The 16410-nt window shown below is 54.0% G+C and overlaps 1 protein-coding gene across 9 annotated transcripts; it reads left to right on the top strand.

The window, feature by feature from the left end:
* Nucleotides 1-976: 976 nt before the first annotated feature.
* Nucleotides 977-15997, top strand: DUSP13 (dual specificity phosphatase 13). 9 transcript variants are annotated; one of them, XM_009214601.2, is made up of 8 exons: nucleotides 1124-1331; nucleotides 2131-2348; nucleotides 4836-5043; nucleotides 6606-6809; nucleotides 8451-8545; nucleotides 12552-12725; nucleotides 14639-14859; nucleotides 15551-15997. In XM_009214601.2, the coding sequence occupies exons 3-8, from the start codon at nucleotides 4957-4959 to the stop codon at nucleotides 15751-15753; spliced, it is 984 nt and encodes a 327-aa protein (XP_009212865.1). In that variant the 5' UTR covers nucleotides 1124-1331; nucleotides 2131-2348; nucleotides 4836-4956; the 3' UTR covers nucleotides 15754-15997. The 9 variants fall into 9 exon arrangements, with proteins under 9 accessions (XP_009212869.1, XP_009212863.3, XP_009212865.1 ...); XM_009214599.4 differs by lacking the exon at nucleotides 2131-2348 and having other exon boundaries at nucleotides 1123-1331; XM_031652323.1 differs by lacking the exon at nucleotides 4836-5043 and having other exon boundaries at nucleotides 1127-1331; nucleotides 2057-2348.
* The last annotated feature ends 413 nt before the right edge of the window (nucleotides 15998-16410 follow it).

Raw genomic sequence — 16410 nt, 5'->3', positions numbered from 1 at the left:
CAGTTTCTATTTTGGGACCCAAAGCCCTTATAGACAGAGGAATCTCCCTCCCACCCTCAAAATGTTTCTGATGACAGTTGGCCCCTTTGGCTCTCAAAGTCTAGGGCAACACTCACCTCCCTTCTCCCCGTTTGACATACAAGGCCCTCTTCAGCCTTCTCTTCTGAGAAGTCAGCTACGTTCATTACAGGACCATTGTTCAAACCTTCCCCCACTGGCCCGGCATGGTGGCTCACACCTGTAATCCCAGTACTTTGGGAGGCCAAGGCAGGCTGATCACTTGAGGTAGGAGTTCAAGAGCAGTCAGACCAACACGGCTGACAAACCCCGTCTCTACTAAAAACACAAAAATTAGTGTGGCATGGTGGTGCACACCTGTAATCCCAGCTACTCAGGAGGCTAAAGCAGGAGAATCACTTGAACCCGGGAGGTGGTGGTGGCAGTGAGCCAAGATGTCACTGTACTCCAGCCTGGGTGACAGAGGGAGACCCTGTCTAAAAAAACAAACAAACAAACAAAAAACAAACACTTTCCCCCTTCCCCCATGAATCTTGTGGGCACGCTTTAAAAATGAAGCTCTCCATGTCTCTTTTCCGTATTTTTCTGACTCTACAACTCAGAAAACTGTCCCTGACCTCCATAATTCAGAGACTTGTCCAACAGACATCCAATCCAGCTCCTACCCAATTTGTGGCCCACCTAGACTGTACACTTCTTTCAGTTCTATCATTCATCCTTGGAACCAGCCACCTCCTCTGCACCCTGGATCTCTACTTTAACTCAGTCCTCATAACCTAATAGCCTTAGGCAGGGCTCTACATCTACTAATTCCACAGACGTTTCTAAGTACCTACTATGTGTCAGACCCAGCACGTCTTTTGTTTCATTTAATCCTCAAATTCTCTGAGGTAGGTGTGATTATCCTTACTTTACAGATGAAGAAACTGAGGCTCAGGGAGGTAGCTGACTTGCAGAGGTCTCTCTGATTCCATGTTCTCACGGAGTTTGGGGGTGGGGGGAGGCTTAGGGAGGAAAAGGTCTTGTCTGCTCCAGAGGCCCCTTTGACTTGCTGAGTCACTTGCTCCTGTCCCACCTGTCCCTGTCAATCTCTGGGAAGGAGAAATGACACTGGAGAGGCAGAGAGGAGTGACCGCAGAGGCAGAGGGGTGGGCGGGCTGGCCCATGGCTGAGACCTCGCTCCCAGAGCTGGTGGGAGAGGACAAAGCCACGCCTTGCCCCAGCATCCTAGAGCTGGAGGAGCTCCTGAGGGCGGGGAAGTCTTCTTGCAGCCGCGTGGATGAAGTTTGGCCCAACCTTTTCATAGGAGATGCGTGAGTGATAGCTGGCCAAGGGTCATGGGGGTGGGGACAAGGAGAGGCAGTTCTTGGTGGCTTTACCAGACACAGGAGGGTAGAAACAAGGAGAAATAGCTCTGCTCTGACCATCCCAGGCCAGGGACCTTCTCCAGGACCCCAGGGTGCCAAGGACAGTGCAGTGACCAGGTATGGCCACGAGGGGGAGCAGGGACTTCGCCTGCCTGAAAGCAGGGAGTCTCCCAGGAGTCCTGGGAAACATTTCCAGGACAACTGGCAAGTGTAGAGGTATAGGCCTGGGAAATAGTATTTGCAGCATGAGATGAGGTAGACAGAGAGCCCCCTATTTCTGGACCCAGCCTCCCTCCTCTGGATACAGATGGTGGAGAAGCCTGACTGAAGGTGAATCAGAGAAGGTGTTGCCTCTCAACATTTGTAGGCTAGAAGCAGGTATTAGGTGGTAGCCGGTAGAGGACGGATGTGCGTGGGAGGACATGAGGCAAGAAGGGAGGGGCAGCCAGGTTCTAGGGCTGAAGCAATCCCTTCCTTCCTGTCCTGGCCAAGGCAGGAGCAGAGGCCTTGAGGAAGCAGAGAGGGTCTAAAGATCCCCCAACACACGCATACCGCCAGTTCTGCCACCAGGAAGTGTGGGGCTCTGGGTATGGGGCTGTGGAGTCAGACCCCACTTGGAGCTTGCTGGGGTTGGATTCTCTTTGGACCCTGATGGCTCGGTCCCTCTGCAGCAGGGGGCCAGGCAAAGCCTCCCTCCTGGTCCCATGGCTTGGCTGTCATCCAGTGCCCTTCCTGCCCTCCCCAGGGCCACAGCAAACAACCGCTTTGAGCTGTGGAAGCTGGGCATCACCCACGTGCTGAACGCCGCCCACGGGGGCCTCTACTGTCAGGGCGGCCCTGACTTCTACGGCAGCAGTGTGAGCTACCTGGGGGTGCCAGCCCACGACCTCCCTGATTTTGACATCAGTGCCTACTTCTCCTCCGCGGCTGACTTCATCCACCGTGCCCTCAACACGCCTGGGGGTAGGACTTGGGGTCCAAGCCCGTATCCCATCTTGCTCATTCCTGGGGAGGATGCCTCATTTCTTCTCAGTCATCAGTGCCCTCCCATCCCTGGTTTTTAAAAATCCTCTGCTTAGGCCGGACACAGTGGCTCATGCTTGTAATCCTAGCACTTTGGGAGGCCAAGGTGGGTGGATCATCTGAGGTCAGGAGTTCAAGACCAGCCTGGCCAACACGGTGAAACCTCATCTCTACTAAAAATACAAATATTAGCCGGGCATGGCGGCACACACCTATAATCTCAGCTACTCGGGAGGCTGAGGCAGGAGAATTGCTTGAACACGGGGCAGGGGGAGGTTGCAGTGAGCCGATATTATGCCACTTCACTCTAGCCTGGGCAAAAGGGTGAAATCCATCTGCCCCCCCCCCCCCCGAAAAAAAGTTCTCTGCTTAGTGCTCCAGCATTTTATCAAACCCTATTCCTTCCCAGATGGGGAAACTGAGGCCTGGAATACAAGGTCATGCCATGAGTTAGGAGCAACCCTAAGGCCGAAAGCCATTTCTCCCAAACAGCAGAATAGCTCTTTCTCTGCAACACTCAGCTTTGGGAAAGCACCATTTGGTACCTAGATGTCTGCCCCAAAGTACTTCTTTTATTCCTTTTTTTTTTTCTGAGACAGAGTCTCAGTGCTACCCAGGCTGGAGTGTAGTGGCACGATCTTGGCCCCTCCATCTCCTGGGTTCAACCTCTGCCTCCCGGCTTCAAGCAATTCTCGTGCCTCAGCCTCCCAAGTAGCTGGGACTACAGGCATCTGCCATCATACCCAGCTAATTTTTGTATTTTAGCAGAGACTGGGTTTCACCATGTTAGCGAGGCTGGTCTCGAACTCCTGACCTCAAGTGATTTGTCTGCCTCGGCCTCCCAAAGTGCTGGGATTATAGGCATGAGCCACCGCACCCGCCCCTCAAAGTACTTTTAACTAGAAAGAAATGTATCTCAAATACTCAGGATACAGCATAGGAGTCCAGGGAGGCTGGTGTCCTGGCTTTGTGCCCATCCTAGAAGACAGCTGTGTCCCTCACTATGTGACCCTGGGCAAGCCAGTGTCCCTCTCTGGACTTCAGTTTCCTCATCTATGTGACAAGAATGACAAGATTACAGCTCACATGACTTTTTAGTATCCAAAGCACTTTGACATTCTTTTGTTCTTTGTCCATTCATTCACCAGCTATTTACTGAGTATCCACTATGTGCCTGGCACTGAGCTAAATAAATACTGGGAATCCAGACTTTAAGAAGCAGGGTCCTTGCCCTCTTGGAACTGGTGGAAAGACAGCCAAATTGTGAATAGTATAGTGAGAGCTACGCATAAGAGTGGGCCAGTGTGGAGGGCTCTGGGAGCACACGGCGGGGGTGCTGAGCCTAGAGGATCAGTAAGATGGGGGGACTTCCCTCTACAAAAGTATTCATGGGTCATATGCAAAAAAGATGAGCTGCTCTGTGATTCAAGCAATACTTTGAGCGGTCAAGAAAGCCTGTGGAGGAAGCCATGTCTCAGCCGAAACCTGGTGGATGAGTAGTAGAAGTTAGTCAGACCGAGACCAGGGGAAACAATTTGCAGGTATTTGGAATAGCATGTGGTAAGGCTGGAGGTCAGAAAACATGGCAGCCTCAAGGAACTGCAAGTTCCTCCATTTTTCCTCGAGCTGAAGATGGGGGAGGGACAGTCTAAGATGAGGCGACAGGGGCCAGCTCTTGAAGGGTCTTAACAAGCTATGTTAAAAAGGTTAGGAGGCCAGGAGAGGTGGCTCACAGCTGTAATCCCAGCACTTTGGGAGGCCAAGGTGGGAGAATCACTTAAGTTCAGGTGTTCAAGACCAGCCTGGGCAACATAGTGAGACCTTGTCTCTACAAAAAAAAAAAAAAAAAAAAAAAAAAAAGGCCGGGCGCGGTGGCTCAAGCCTGTAATCCCAGCACTTTGGGAGGCCAAGACGGGCGGATCACGAGATCAGGAGATCGAGACCATCCTGGCTAACACGGTGAAACCCTGTGTCTACTAAAACATACAAAAAAATTAGCCAGGCCTGGTGGCAGGTGCCTGTAGTCCCAGCTATTCGGGAGGTTGAGGCAGGAGAATGGCATAAACCTGGGAGGCAGAGCTTGCAGTGAGTTGAGATCGCGCCACTGCACTCCAGCCTGGGCGACAGAGTGAGACTCCATCTCAAAAAAAATAAAAATAAAAAATAAATAAAAATAAAAAATAAATTTAAAAGAAAGGAAAGAAAGAAAAGAAAAAAAAATTCGGACCCTATCCCAAAGGCAGGCAGAACAGGTATTGATCTACCCATTTTACCGATCAGGAAACTGAGGTTCATAAAGGCTAAGTGACTTGCTCAGGATCACAAAGTATACCCAAGGCAGGGTAGGAAAGGAACTTGGGTTCCCATCCCAGCCCGTGGGTGGGCCGGCTGGTGGGAAAGGGTTTTTCACCAGGATGTCTTCCTCAGCCAAGGTCCTGGTGCACTGTGTGGTGGGCGTGAGCCGCTCCGCCACGCTAGTCCTGGCCTACCTCATGCTGCACCAGCGGCTGTCCCTGCGCCAGGCGGTGATCACCGTGAGGCAGCACCGATGGGTCTTCCCCAACCGAGGCTTCCTGCACCAGCTCTGCAGGCTGGACCAGCAACTGCGGGGTGCCGGCCAGAGCTGAGGGGCCAGGTGAGGCCTCGGGGGGCGAAGCTGGATGTGGTTGGCAGGAAGAGGCCAGGTGAGGGCCTGGCCTGCGGACATAGGATTGGGTTCTTGCAGGATTGGTTGGCAGGGCTGCATGTGGCTGGAAGTGAGGATTAAACGGGGCCTGGCCCTCTCCCCAAACTGCTAGGTTCCCTTCACCTACCCAAGGTCTCACCCAAGGGCCCGGCCGAGGCAGTTCTCCTGTAGGACCCCCAACCCATCTCCCCCACCCTACTTGGATCCTTCAGACCCCAAAGAGAAGAGGAGGACTAGGATGTGAGGGCGTGGAAAGCGTAAAATGGAAGAGGGGAGACTTTCCTACCTGGTCTTGAGGCCAACCTGCCCTGCCTCAGCTGAAAGCTTGTGGGGGCTCCCCTACATCTCACCGAGGCATCTGCATAGCCAGCCTGGACCCTCCTGAACCTCCACATCCCCTTCCCCTTAGGTCTGGACCCCAGGTACAATGCCGCAGAGAAAACCTTCCAGACTTAGCTAATTCTCATCAGTGAGCTAAGGCCAGGCCTCCACGGCAGCTCCCCACCCAGCAGGGCCTGCCTCCACCTCTGCTTCCCCTACAACTCCTTCCCTGTCTCGCCTCAACCCTGTCTTTGGCTGTCCCCACCACCCCACGCCACAGACAGGCTGCCATTTGGGGGTGGGTGACTGGCCTGGGCATGCTTGGGAGCTGGAACAGCAGCAGTTTTTTCCTCCCAGAAGCCTCCCAGGGCAGGGCCTAACTCTCTCCCTGTCTCCCACCCCTAAGAGTGGTTCCTATCTCTGAAGGCATAGCCAGCCCAACCAGAAGGGAGGCCCTTCAGCAGCATTGACCCCTTCCCACGGGCTGGCTGGAGGATGAGCATCTTGGGGAGGAGAATTAGGGAAGGATCAAGGGCTAAGTTTAGAGTTTGGGGGTGAGCGTGATAAGAAACTTTGGGTTATAGCTGGGCTTGAGATTGGCCTGCCGCCAAGCTGTGGCATGGAGCTCTATGGGTAGAAGGTCTGAAGGGGGCATGTTTCCCATGGAATGGCAAATTCCCAGCTTGCTCTCTCTCCTCTAGACAGGACCCCGGAACCTGGCAGAGCAGCAGATCTCAGACCATGCCCAGTCACCCCTCTCCCTCAGCCTGGGGCCTTAGGCTCCCTGACCTCTGACCTCAGCATCTTTCCCATCAGGCAACTGACTTTGGGGGAGTTGGATAGGCAGGGGTATAGCATTGCACAATTCATGGAGGTGTCATCCACCAAACTGTGCAACTGGAGGCCCCAGGAGTTATGCAGTGTGCAGCCTGTGCAGCCGTACACAGTAGCTCTGGGTCTGGGGACTCTGAAAGATAAGGGGCCGATGGGGAGAGGTCATCTCTGTCCCTAAGCCATGGATATCAAATCTACCTCCTCATCTCTCCCAGCAGCTGCACTCATTGACCTTATGCACAGGGCTTAAGGCAGAAGCAGGTTTAGGTGACAGCTCTTACCCCTGCCTCAACAAGTCCCAGCCAGCCTGGGCCTTGGTTCACCTGCCTGTAACACAGAGCTCATCTCTCTTCCAGAGCTGGTCCTTACTCCCTGCCATGGGGCTCTGCCAATTTGCCACCCTGGCACTGGTCCTTCTGGTGCTGCTGGAGGCTCTGGCCCAGGCGGACACACAGAAGATGGTGGGAGCCCAGCGTGGAGTCCGCCCTAAAGCCTGCTACTCCATCCGGCTCCTCCTGGCGCCTGCACCCCCTCTCCGCCACTGTCTTTGGCCTCCACAGGTGGGAGTGGGCTCCCCTCTCAGCCAAGCCCTCAGGCGTCTTGGCCAGGGATCCCAGGTTCCCTGGGAAAGTGGGGAGGGCAGGAGAGAGGAAGGGGGTTTCAGGTATTTGTGATAGCTGTTGGCCACAGCTGCCTCCAGCAGCTCCCCTCAGGGTTCAGGGAGCCCCAGGAGGGGCTGAGCTTTAGCTCCCTGAAGCTCAGACCTCAGAGCCCCAGCGCAGGTGTGGCTGCAGGCATGGGTGTGCCCTGTCCCCATCATCTGGGAGTGCAAGTGGGAGAATAGTATCAAGGTATGGGTGTATGGCAAAGGTCTGTGGATGACAGAGAAGGTTCCTAATGGGCCCAATTGAAGGTCCTAGCTGACCACAGTTAGCAGAGGAGAGACCTAAAAGACCATCTCTCTGGCCTCAGGGGACAGCGGGGCCTGGGTATCCCTGCCTTTTGGGTTGGGGGAGGAGCTTGGCAGAGGGTGGGAGTGGCCCTGGACACATTGCTTCTGCCTGCAGCCCAGGGCTGTCTGCAGACCTGCTCTACACCTGTGTCTGTGTGTGGGCCTGCGCCGCTTCCCTCAGCCTGAGTCTTCTAGGTCTTTATCCTGGACCTGTCCCATCAGCCTTGGCCCCTAACTGAGGGCCCCTGGACCTGGGTTCTGCTGTTGGCAATGCCACCAGTTTACATGTGATTTTTGGCTAGTCTCTTCACTGTCCTCCTCCACAGAACATCTTTCCAGCTTGAACTTTCTGCCCTTCTTCCATAATACCCTTGAAGGCCAAGGGAGAGGGTCTCACTCCAGTTGCGTAGCCTGGAGTGCAGTGGCATAGTCAGGGATTAGGGCTCACTGCAGCCTTGACTTCCTGGGCTCAGGTGATTCTCCCACCTGAGCTTCCCGAATAGATGGGACTACAAGCATGTGCCACCACAAGCAGCTAATTTTTTTTATTTTTATTTTTTGAGACGGAGTCTCGCTCTTGTTGCCCAGGCTAAAGTGCAATGGCGTGATCTCACCTCACCGCAACCCCCGCCTCCTGGGTTCAAGTGATTCTCCTGCCTCAGGCTCCCGAGTAGCTGGGATTACAGGCATGCGCCACCATGCCAGCTAATTTTGTTTTTAGTAGAGACAGGTTTTCTCCATGTTGGTCAGACTGTTCTCGAACTCCCAACCTCAGGTGATCCACCCACCTTGGCCTCCCAAAGTGCTGGGATTACAGGCATGAGCCACCGCGACTGGCCCAACTGGCTAATTTTTTGTATTTTTAGTAGAGACAGGGTCTGGCCATATTGCCTAGACTGGTCTCGAACTCCTGGACTCAAGCAATCCTCCCACCTCAGCCTCCCAAAGTGTCGGGATTATAGACGTTAGCCACTTTCGCCGGCCAAGAGACCTTTTAAAATGCTTTATTTGATCTTCCTTCTCCTACTGTCAACATACATGTACACAATATGCCACAGTCAGACCTGGGCTGAGCTGCCTTGATTCTTAGCAGTGCTGGGACAGAGGCCTGGGCCTGGAGGGAAAGGTGCCTGGCTAGGCTTGGCACTGGTCATGCCATGGAACCAGTGGACAAGTTGGGAGTGGCAGGGGAGGCTGGAAGAGGGGAGTAGACAGCATGCTTTATAATTAAACTCAAATCAAAAAATAGAAACAGCATCAAGTGTGCGGAGACAGGCGGCTGAAAGCCGGCAGCACAAACTGCCCGTCAGAGAAGTGCACAGCCCGGGCCAGATACTCCCACAGGTGGGTGAGTGCCCCTAATTTGGGGGGTAGGGTGTGGTCTCTGAGCATGCTGGGTAATGAGGGCCAGGACACTTATGCCTGTGTGGGGAAGGGTGGGGGTTGGGTTGGGTAGAGAACTGACTGGGTCAGAGATGAAGGTGCAGACAAAGTATAGTAAAGTCAGAAAGACCTGGGCTTGAATCCTGACTCCCACATCAATTGGCTGTGTGACTCTGGATGTGTTGCTTAACCTCTCTGAGTCTCGGTTTCTTCATCTGTAAAATGGGGATGATAATATTGCCTGTTCCATAAAGGCACTGTGAGGATTCAGTGAGAAAATGTAAGCGCCTAGCTCTGTCTGACACATCCTTGATGAGTGCTAAATAGAACAATTATTGCTGGACAGAGAAAGAAACATTAAGAAATACAAAGACAGAGAAGAAACCTCACTGTCCCGTAGGGAAGTTACCCTCCACCCAGGATATGGCTGGGGCTAGAAAGGGTAAGAGTAATTATAGTAGTGATAATAATAGTAAGATGCACCATTTATTGGGCATCTACCATGAGACAGACCCTGTGGGAGGTGCTTTACATTAATTATTACATGGAATTCTCACAGCATCCTCACTGAAGAAACTGGCTCAGTAAAGACCACATAGATGCAACTACCAGACCTGAGAATTCTGCCCAGGTCTGCCCTCCCCAAGGTCCGCAGGCTGAGCGCAGAGACCCACAGCTCTTCCCCACTGGCACCACACACCACCCTTCTGCAGGCCTTCTTCCCCACACTCCTCACTGGTCCTGCCCTGAGATCTCCAGCCCCACGTGGCCTGTGGCCACACTCCTGTCTGGCCTCCCTGGAGTGGAGTCAGAAAGGATGGGCAGGAAGAAAGTCCAGGGGACCATCTGAAGCTGCAGCTGAGAGGTGGATGGCAAAGAGCTGCCCCCTGCCCCAAGGAAGTCTGTGCCTCTGCCTGATGTCGTGGGCATGCAGAGCAGTGTCATGGGAGGCTGCAAAGGCACATGAGCTTCCTGGGGGGGGGATGGGAGACAGAGGCAAATGGGGGAGCTACCCAGGGAGGAGAGATGCAAAGACAGAAAACAAGTGCATGGACTTGCAACCAGCAGCAGCACAGGAGCAGGCCAGGAAAAGCCCTGCCTACAGAGGCAGCTGCTCTGCTGAGCGGGGGAGGCAGGAAGAGGGAGAAGAGGAGCACGAGACCAGGGAGAGAAGGAGGGCTGCAGGGAGTGGGAGGGGAGCCCGGTCAGGCCCTGGCCCTGCTGGACATTGGGCCTGTGCCTCACCTGGCTGGGGCCGAGGACACATGGAAGGTAATGTCAGGCGGGGCCCTCCGAAGACCGTTTCGGGTCTCAGAAACCTGCGGAGCTGCCACAACCACCGACTTCCCCTCCCTGGGATGGCCTGGGGCTTAAAGGACGAGTCCCTGGGCGGGTGGCTGGGCCTGACTCTGACTGAGGGGCTGGGCTGGGTCCCAGTGGGTTAGAGTGGCCAGGCGGGGCAACACCCTGAGCATCGGGAGCGAGGCATTAGGTGGAGCCTGACCAGGAGTAGCGCTAAGTCCAGGGGAGAGCCCCGTTCTTCAGACCTGGGCCTAGGTCCCCTCGGAGGCAGAGGCACGCACTGTGGCCTACCAGCCCCCAAATCCTTCACCCCTCTGGAGCCTCCTGGGGCTGGGGCCTGGCTGCCTGCTCCCTGGCATGGCTGGGCTGCGAGACACCCATTGGCCACAGGGGGGCAGCCTCACCCCATGCCAAGCTCTGCAGGCCTGAGTCTGGTGCCCGTCCCACTTCCCAAAGCCCCATCTCCCTACCTGATGGCTCCAGACCAGTGTGGCTGTTTGACTCTCCTGGGGCCTGAGGGCTTCCCCCACTCCACCACACTACACTGCCCTCTGCCCTGCAGTGACCGCACATCCAGACCCTCCTCTGTCATTCTCGGGTCAGACGCCCAGAGCATCCTGAAAGTTAAGTTCAAGATCCCTAGCAGGGGAAGATAAACTGTGGTCCAGATCAGGGCAAAGACTTGCTTGTGACCACAGAAAGTCATGGCAGAGTCCCGGGGAAGCCAGGCTCTCCTCGCTGCCTCAGAAGTTCTCTTCCCACCTCTTCAGGTAGCCTCCCATCTTCATGGGGGGTTATGGAACCAAGGGTCTTCAATCCCAAAGAGATACCAAGCAGAGAGGAGACCTGGGCGTTTAGAGGGACTGGAGAGCCCACCGAAGTCCACAAGGCCTCAGTCAGCTCTCAGACCCCACCCCCATGGGCGCCCCAGCCAGCACCTGGAATTCTAGCCGCTTCACAGTGTTTGTGTTCTGGGCGGAACCTGCCCAGCCTTGTTCCACTCAGGCAGAGTCCTGCCCCTGCACCCACTCCCCCATTCCTGGCCCCAGACCATGCCCCAGGTAGGTGGCAGGCCACTCAGCCGCCTGGAGAGGTCACAGTGGGGGATGAGGAGGACACCTGGGTCTTCACTTCCGCCTTGCCCGACAGCCTCCCACTGGGTGAGCCTGGCCAAGCCGGAAGCCTCCTGGGTGCCCGTTTCTCTTTCTGGTTCTGGCACTGCCTACCAAAGGGAAAAGATGTTCTTCCCAGTATGCACCTTCCCTAGTCACTGGTCCAGGGGATCAGGGGCAGTTAGCAAAGACAGGTCCCCCTCTCCAACACGGCACCAGGCCCATATTCTGGTGCCGCTGAAAATCCAGCTCCGCAGGGTCCCTGACTCCTTCAGCCAGCAGATGCCTGAAACAAGCCACCTGACCCGGGTGGGGCCTGATATCCAGCGCTGGCCTGAGTCGTGGGGGTAAGGAGGAAAACCCGGGGCCTATAGGCAGGTGTGTGGTTCAGCAGCACCAGGCCCCCTTGAGAAAAAAGGGGGGTTAGTGACCACTCTCTGGAGGCCCCGAAGATGGTAACTGAAAGGCTTGGGGATGGACTAAAACCCCAGCCTTGCTACTTATGAGCCGTATGGCTTTGGGCGTCACTTTTAAAACATTCTGAGCTTTAGCTTCCTCCTGGGTAAAATAGGAACCGACATCCCACGAGTGAGACATCAGGTTTTTTGTTGTTGAGACGGAGTCTCACTCTGTCGCCCAGGCTGGAGTGCAGTGGTGTGATCTCGGCTCACTGCAACCTCTGCCTCACAGGTTCAAGAGGTTCTCCTGCCTTTGCCTCCCGAGTAGCTGGGAGTACAGGAGTGGACCACCACACCTGGCTAATTTTTGTATTTGTGGTAGAGACAGGGTTTTGCCACATTGGCCAGGCTGGTCTTGAACTCCTGACCTCAGGGGTTCTGCCTGCCTCGGCCTCCCAAAGTGCAGGGATTACAGGCATGAGCCACCGTGCCCAGCCAGAGGCATCAGGCTTATAAGAGGCATTAGCTCATTCCATGTGGAGATGCTAACAAATACCAGTTCACAGCCCTGGCCTCTTACCTGGAGATGGGCTCTGATCTCCGAGTCCCTGAAAGTGGGAGGGGACAGGGGTCTGAGGATGAGTACTGGAAGTAGCAGGTGAGGGGGCTTGAGAGGTCACAGTGGGGGATGAGGAGGACACCTGGGTCTTCACTTCCGCCTTGCCTGACAGCTGCCTAGGTTGGTGGGGCGGGGGGTGCCCTGAGAGCCACAGCTATCTGTGCCCTGAAAGCCACAGCTTTCATCCCTACAAAGTCCAAGCTGACTTAGGGGTGAGATCTGCACTGACTAGTGCCACAAATAGGGAACTCCAAGGGCCCCTTGGCCAAAGCTTCATACAGCTGCAGCTCAGCAGAGGGCAGGAGAGAGGTCTGCCCAGCTCCACAGCAGTGACAAAAGATTGATTCCCTTGTTCCCTAGGGAAGGGTTCTAGGCCCCAGCCCCAGCTGAGCTTGTTAATACCTCATGTGAAATAGCTGAGGCCCTTCCCGCAGCATCCCCGTGGCACCTGGGTACTGCACCATGGGCTTCCCCATCAGCTGGATCCACCCTCCAGGAGCCTGCCTCCAGCCACTGCGGTGTCCACTCTGTTCCAGGATGGACTCCCTGCAGAAGCAGGACCTCCGGAGGCCCAAGATCCACGGGGCAGTCCGGGCATCCCCCTACCAGCCGCCTACGTTGGCTTCACTACAGCGTTTGCTGTGGGTCCGTCAGGCTGCCATGCTGAACCACATCGACGAGGTCTGGCCCAGCCTCTTCCTGGGAGATGCGTGAGTAAGACCCACATTAGGAGTGGGGGTGGCAGAAAGGTGTGAGGTTCACACGGGAATGAGGGCATGAGCCTCTCCCAGAGCCCTCCAGGGCAGAGGTGGCACCCTTGCCTCCCACCGTCTCTTTCCCTATTTTTCTTTCCTTTTATATTATTACTGCTTTTAACTGTGGAACTAGAATGCACATAAGAAAAGGACACAGGGCCGGGTGCGGTGGCTCATGCCTGTAATCCCAGCACTTTGGGAGGCCGAGACAGGTGGATCACTTGAGGTCAGGAGTTCGAGACCAGCCTGGCCAACATTGTGAAACCTCATCTCTACTAAAAATACAAAAAATTAGCCAGGCATGGTGGTGGAGACCTGTAATCGCAGCTACTCAGGAGGCTGAGGCAGGAGAATCACTTGAATCCGAGAGGCGGAGGTTGCAGTGAGCTGAGATCGCACCATTGCATTCCAGCCTGGGCAATAAGAGCGAGACTCTGTGTCAAAAAAGAAAAAAAAAGGAAAAAAGAAATGTGCACAGAGCATGTATGAACAGCTTCATCACCCAGTGAAGAAAAAGGATATTACTTGTCTCCCAGAAGCCCCTACTGAATCTTTCTCATTATAACTTTTCTATTCTCTGTGGTTAATCACTGTCTGTTGAATTAATTATTTCCCTGTTTTTCTTTAAAGTTTTACCACCTATATACCTAAACAGTGTAGTCAGTTTCACCTGCTGTTTAAAATTATATGAGTGGAATCATATTGTGTGTGTTTTGTGCCTGGCATCTTTTGCTCAAATTTGTGAGTCACCCACGTTGTTATGTGTATCTGCAGTTCATTCATATTTTCACTGCTGGAGATTTCATTATATGATTATGCCACAGTTTATCCATTTTACTGAATATGGACATTTGAATTGTTTCCACTTTTTGACTATTATGAACAATGATCCTAGTAATATTTCATCTTAAAATTTTTATTTATTTATTTAGAGACAAGGTCTCTCTCTGTTGCCTAGGCTGGAGTGCAGGGATTATCATCATTCACTGCAACCTCAAATTCCTAGGCTCAGCAGTTCTCCTGCCTCAGCCTCTCAAGTAGCTGGGAATACAGGTGTGCACCACCACACCTAGCGAATTTTTCTTTTTTTTGAGGCGGAGTCTCACTCTGCCACCCAGGCTGGAGTATAGTAGTGCAATCTTCACTCACTGCAGCCTCAACCTCCCAGGCTCAGGTGATTCTCCCACCTCAGCCTCCCAAGTAGCTGGGACTACTGGCATATGCCACCATGCCTGGCTATATTTTTGTATTGTTTGTAGAGATAAGGTTTTGCCACGTTGCCCAGGCTGGTCTCGAACTCCTGAACTCCATGAATCCTCTTGCCTTGGTCTCCCAAAGTGTTGGGATTATAGGCATGAGCCACAGTGCCTTCCTGAAAAGGAGTCTTTTTTTTTTTTTTTTTTTTTTTTGAGATGGAGTCTAGCTCTGTTGCTCAGGCTGGAGTGCAGTGGCGCAATCTTGGCTCACTGCAATCTCCGCCTCCTGGGTTTAAGCGATTCTCCTGACTCAGCCTTCTGAGCAGCTGGGACTACAGGCGCCCACCACCACGCCTGGCTAATTTTTGTGTTTTTAGTAGAGTTGGGGTGTCACCATGTTGGCCAGGCTGGTCTCAAACTCCTGACCTCAAGTGATCCGCCCACCTCAGTCTCCCAAAGTGCTGGATTTATAGGAATGAGCCACCGCACCCAGCATGAAAAGGAGTCTTAAACTCCAACTGGAGGAGCCCCTTCACCCTGGGCCGATTTGCAGGCTCTTGTCTCTTCCCTTGGTGGGTGGTGGGCGGGGGTGTTTGCAGACTTCAACCCAGCCAGAGCTGCCACAGTGAGATCTACCGCCACCCTCCTAACCCCTTGTGCCCTCCCCTCCAGGTACGCAGCCCGGGACAAGAGCAAGCTGACCCAGCTGGGAATCACCCACGTTGTGAATGCCGCTGCGGGCAAGTTCCAGGTGGACACAGGTGCCAAGTTCTACCGTGGAATGTCCCTGGAGTACTATGGCATCGAGGCAGATGACAACCCCTTCTTTGACCTCAGTGTCTACTTTCTGCCTGTTGCTCGATACATCCGAGCTGCCCTCAGTATTCCCCAAGGTGCATTTCTGGGTCTGGCATGGTGGAGGGTAGAGGGTGCGCTTTAGGACTCTCCATTTTTCCAGTAGCCCTGGTGGGTGGGAGTCCAGAGAGACAACCCCTTTCAGCAACCCTCCCACTCCATGGGGCAAATAGCTACTACCATTCAGTGAGTGTCGCCTTCAGGGACACCCTCGAGGCTAACAATCACGGACATAACTAAGATCCAGTGTAGTCATCAGCATCACCACATCTCTCCATAAGAGGCCAGGCACTGGACAGAAGGTATAGAACCCAGCGAAGCTCTTGAGCAGGCTCCTCTACAATGAGTCCTTGGCATAGAGCTGCAGGGGCAGGCTAGATGGCAGAACTCAGGGGAGGTAGGTGGACACTCCCTATAATCTGATGCAAACCCAGGGACCTGAGGAATTCAATAAACCCCCTTCCCCTGGCCCAGAGTTGCAAAGAATGCCTGAGGAAGCACCTGGACCTGAAGAAGGAAATCCCAGATGCTAACCTAAACTCCGCCTCTAACTTGCTATGTGACTTTGAGCCAGCCTTCTCTCTCTGGGCTTCAGTTGCCCCATTTGACAGAGTAGACAGTGTCAGTATTGCAGGATGCTGTAGAGGATGGCCATGGGTGTCTCTTCTTCCCAAAGGGGTGGGTGGTTCAAAGGGCAGGTAGCTGATGTTAGCTTGGTTCTCCCCACAGGCCGCGTGCTGGTACACTGTGCCATGGGGATAAGCCGCTCTGCCACGCTTGTCCTGGCCTTCCTCATGATCTACGAGAACATGACACTGGTAGAGGCCATCCAGACGGTGCAGGCCCACCGCAATATCTGCCCTAACTCGGGCTTCCTCCGGCAGCTCCAGGTTCTGGACAACCGACTGGGGCGGGAGACAGGGCGGCTCTGATCTGGCAGGCGGCCAGGATCCCTGACCCTTGGCCTGACCCCACCAGCCTGGCCCTGGGGACAGCAGGCTCTGCAGTTCCTAGTGACCCTGAGATGTAAACAGCAAGTGGGGGCTGAGGCAGAGGCAGGGATAGCTGGGTGGTGACCTCTTAGCAGGTGAATTTCCCTGACCCAATCCAGAGATTCTTTATGCAAAAGTGAGTTCAGTCCATCTCTATAATAAAATATTCATCATCATAAAGACAGGCGATCTTTTGGTGGTCTGTGGGGCCGTGGCTTACTCTCGGGATGGTCACAAGGTTCCAGATGGCTCGCCAACTCTGATTCAGTGGGATGGCAGCCTTGGGGAGGAGGACAGGTGGGAATAATTTGTGATATCTGCCTTGGGTGCAGGAGGAAGGAGTGGGGGTACAAGTGTGAGGATTAGATGACCTCATCCTCATCTTGTCCTCCTCATACCCTCACCCAGGAGTTAGGTTGTCTGATAAAGACCCAAGTTCAATGCATCACCATTCTCTCCATGCCCATCCTACCCAAGGCTGAATATCAAAATTCACAAGTAGCATCTCTTGAAACCAGTCAGTCTTTCCACTGACACTCTGCTTTCAAAAATGGGCTGCTTAAAATTAGACACCTAACAAATTAAAGCATTAAACAA

Source organism: Papio anubis, chromosome 11, assembly GCF_008728515.1.
Source record: "Papio anubis isolate 15944 chromosome 11, Panubis1.0, whole genome shotgun sequence".
In the NCBI taxonomy this organism is placed as follows: Eukaryota; Metazoa; Chordata; class Mammalia; order Primates; family Cercopithecidae; genus Papio; species Papio anubis.
Note: the sequence above shows the minus strand (reverse complement) of the source record. Positions and strands in the feature narration are given on the sequence as shown.

Bases quoted from the DNA above. Each gene is read 5' to 3' on its own strand.
- DUSP13 (XM_009214599.4), top strand. From the start codon at position 1,123: ATGACACTGGAGAGGCAGAGAGGAGTGACCGCAGAGGCAGAGGGGTGG. The intron at 5,044-6,605 runs GTGAGGCCTCGG...TCTCTCTTCCAG, and splicing joins GGCCAGAGCTGAGGGGCCAG to AGCTGGTCCTTACTCCCTGC. The intron at 6,810-8,450 runs GTGGGAGTGGGC...ATCAAAAAATAG, and splicing joins ACTGTCTTTGGCCTCCACAG to AAACAGCATCAAGTGTGCGG.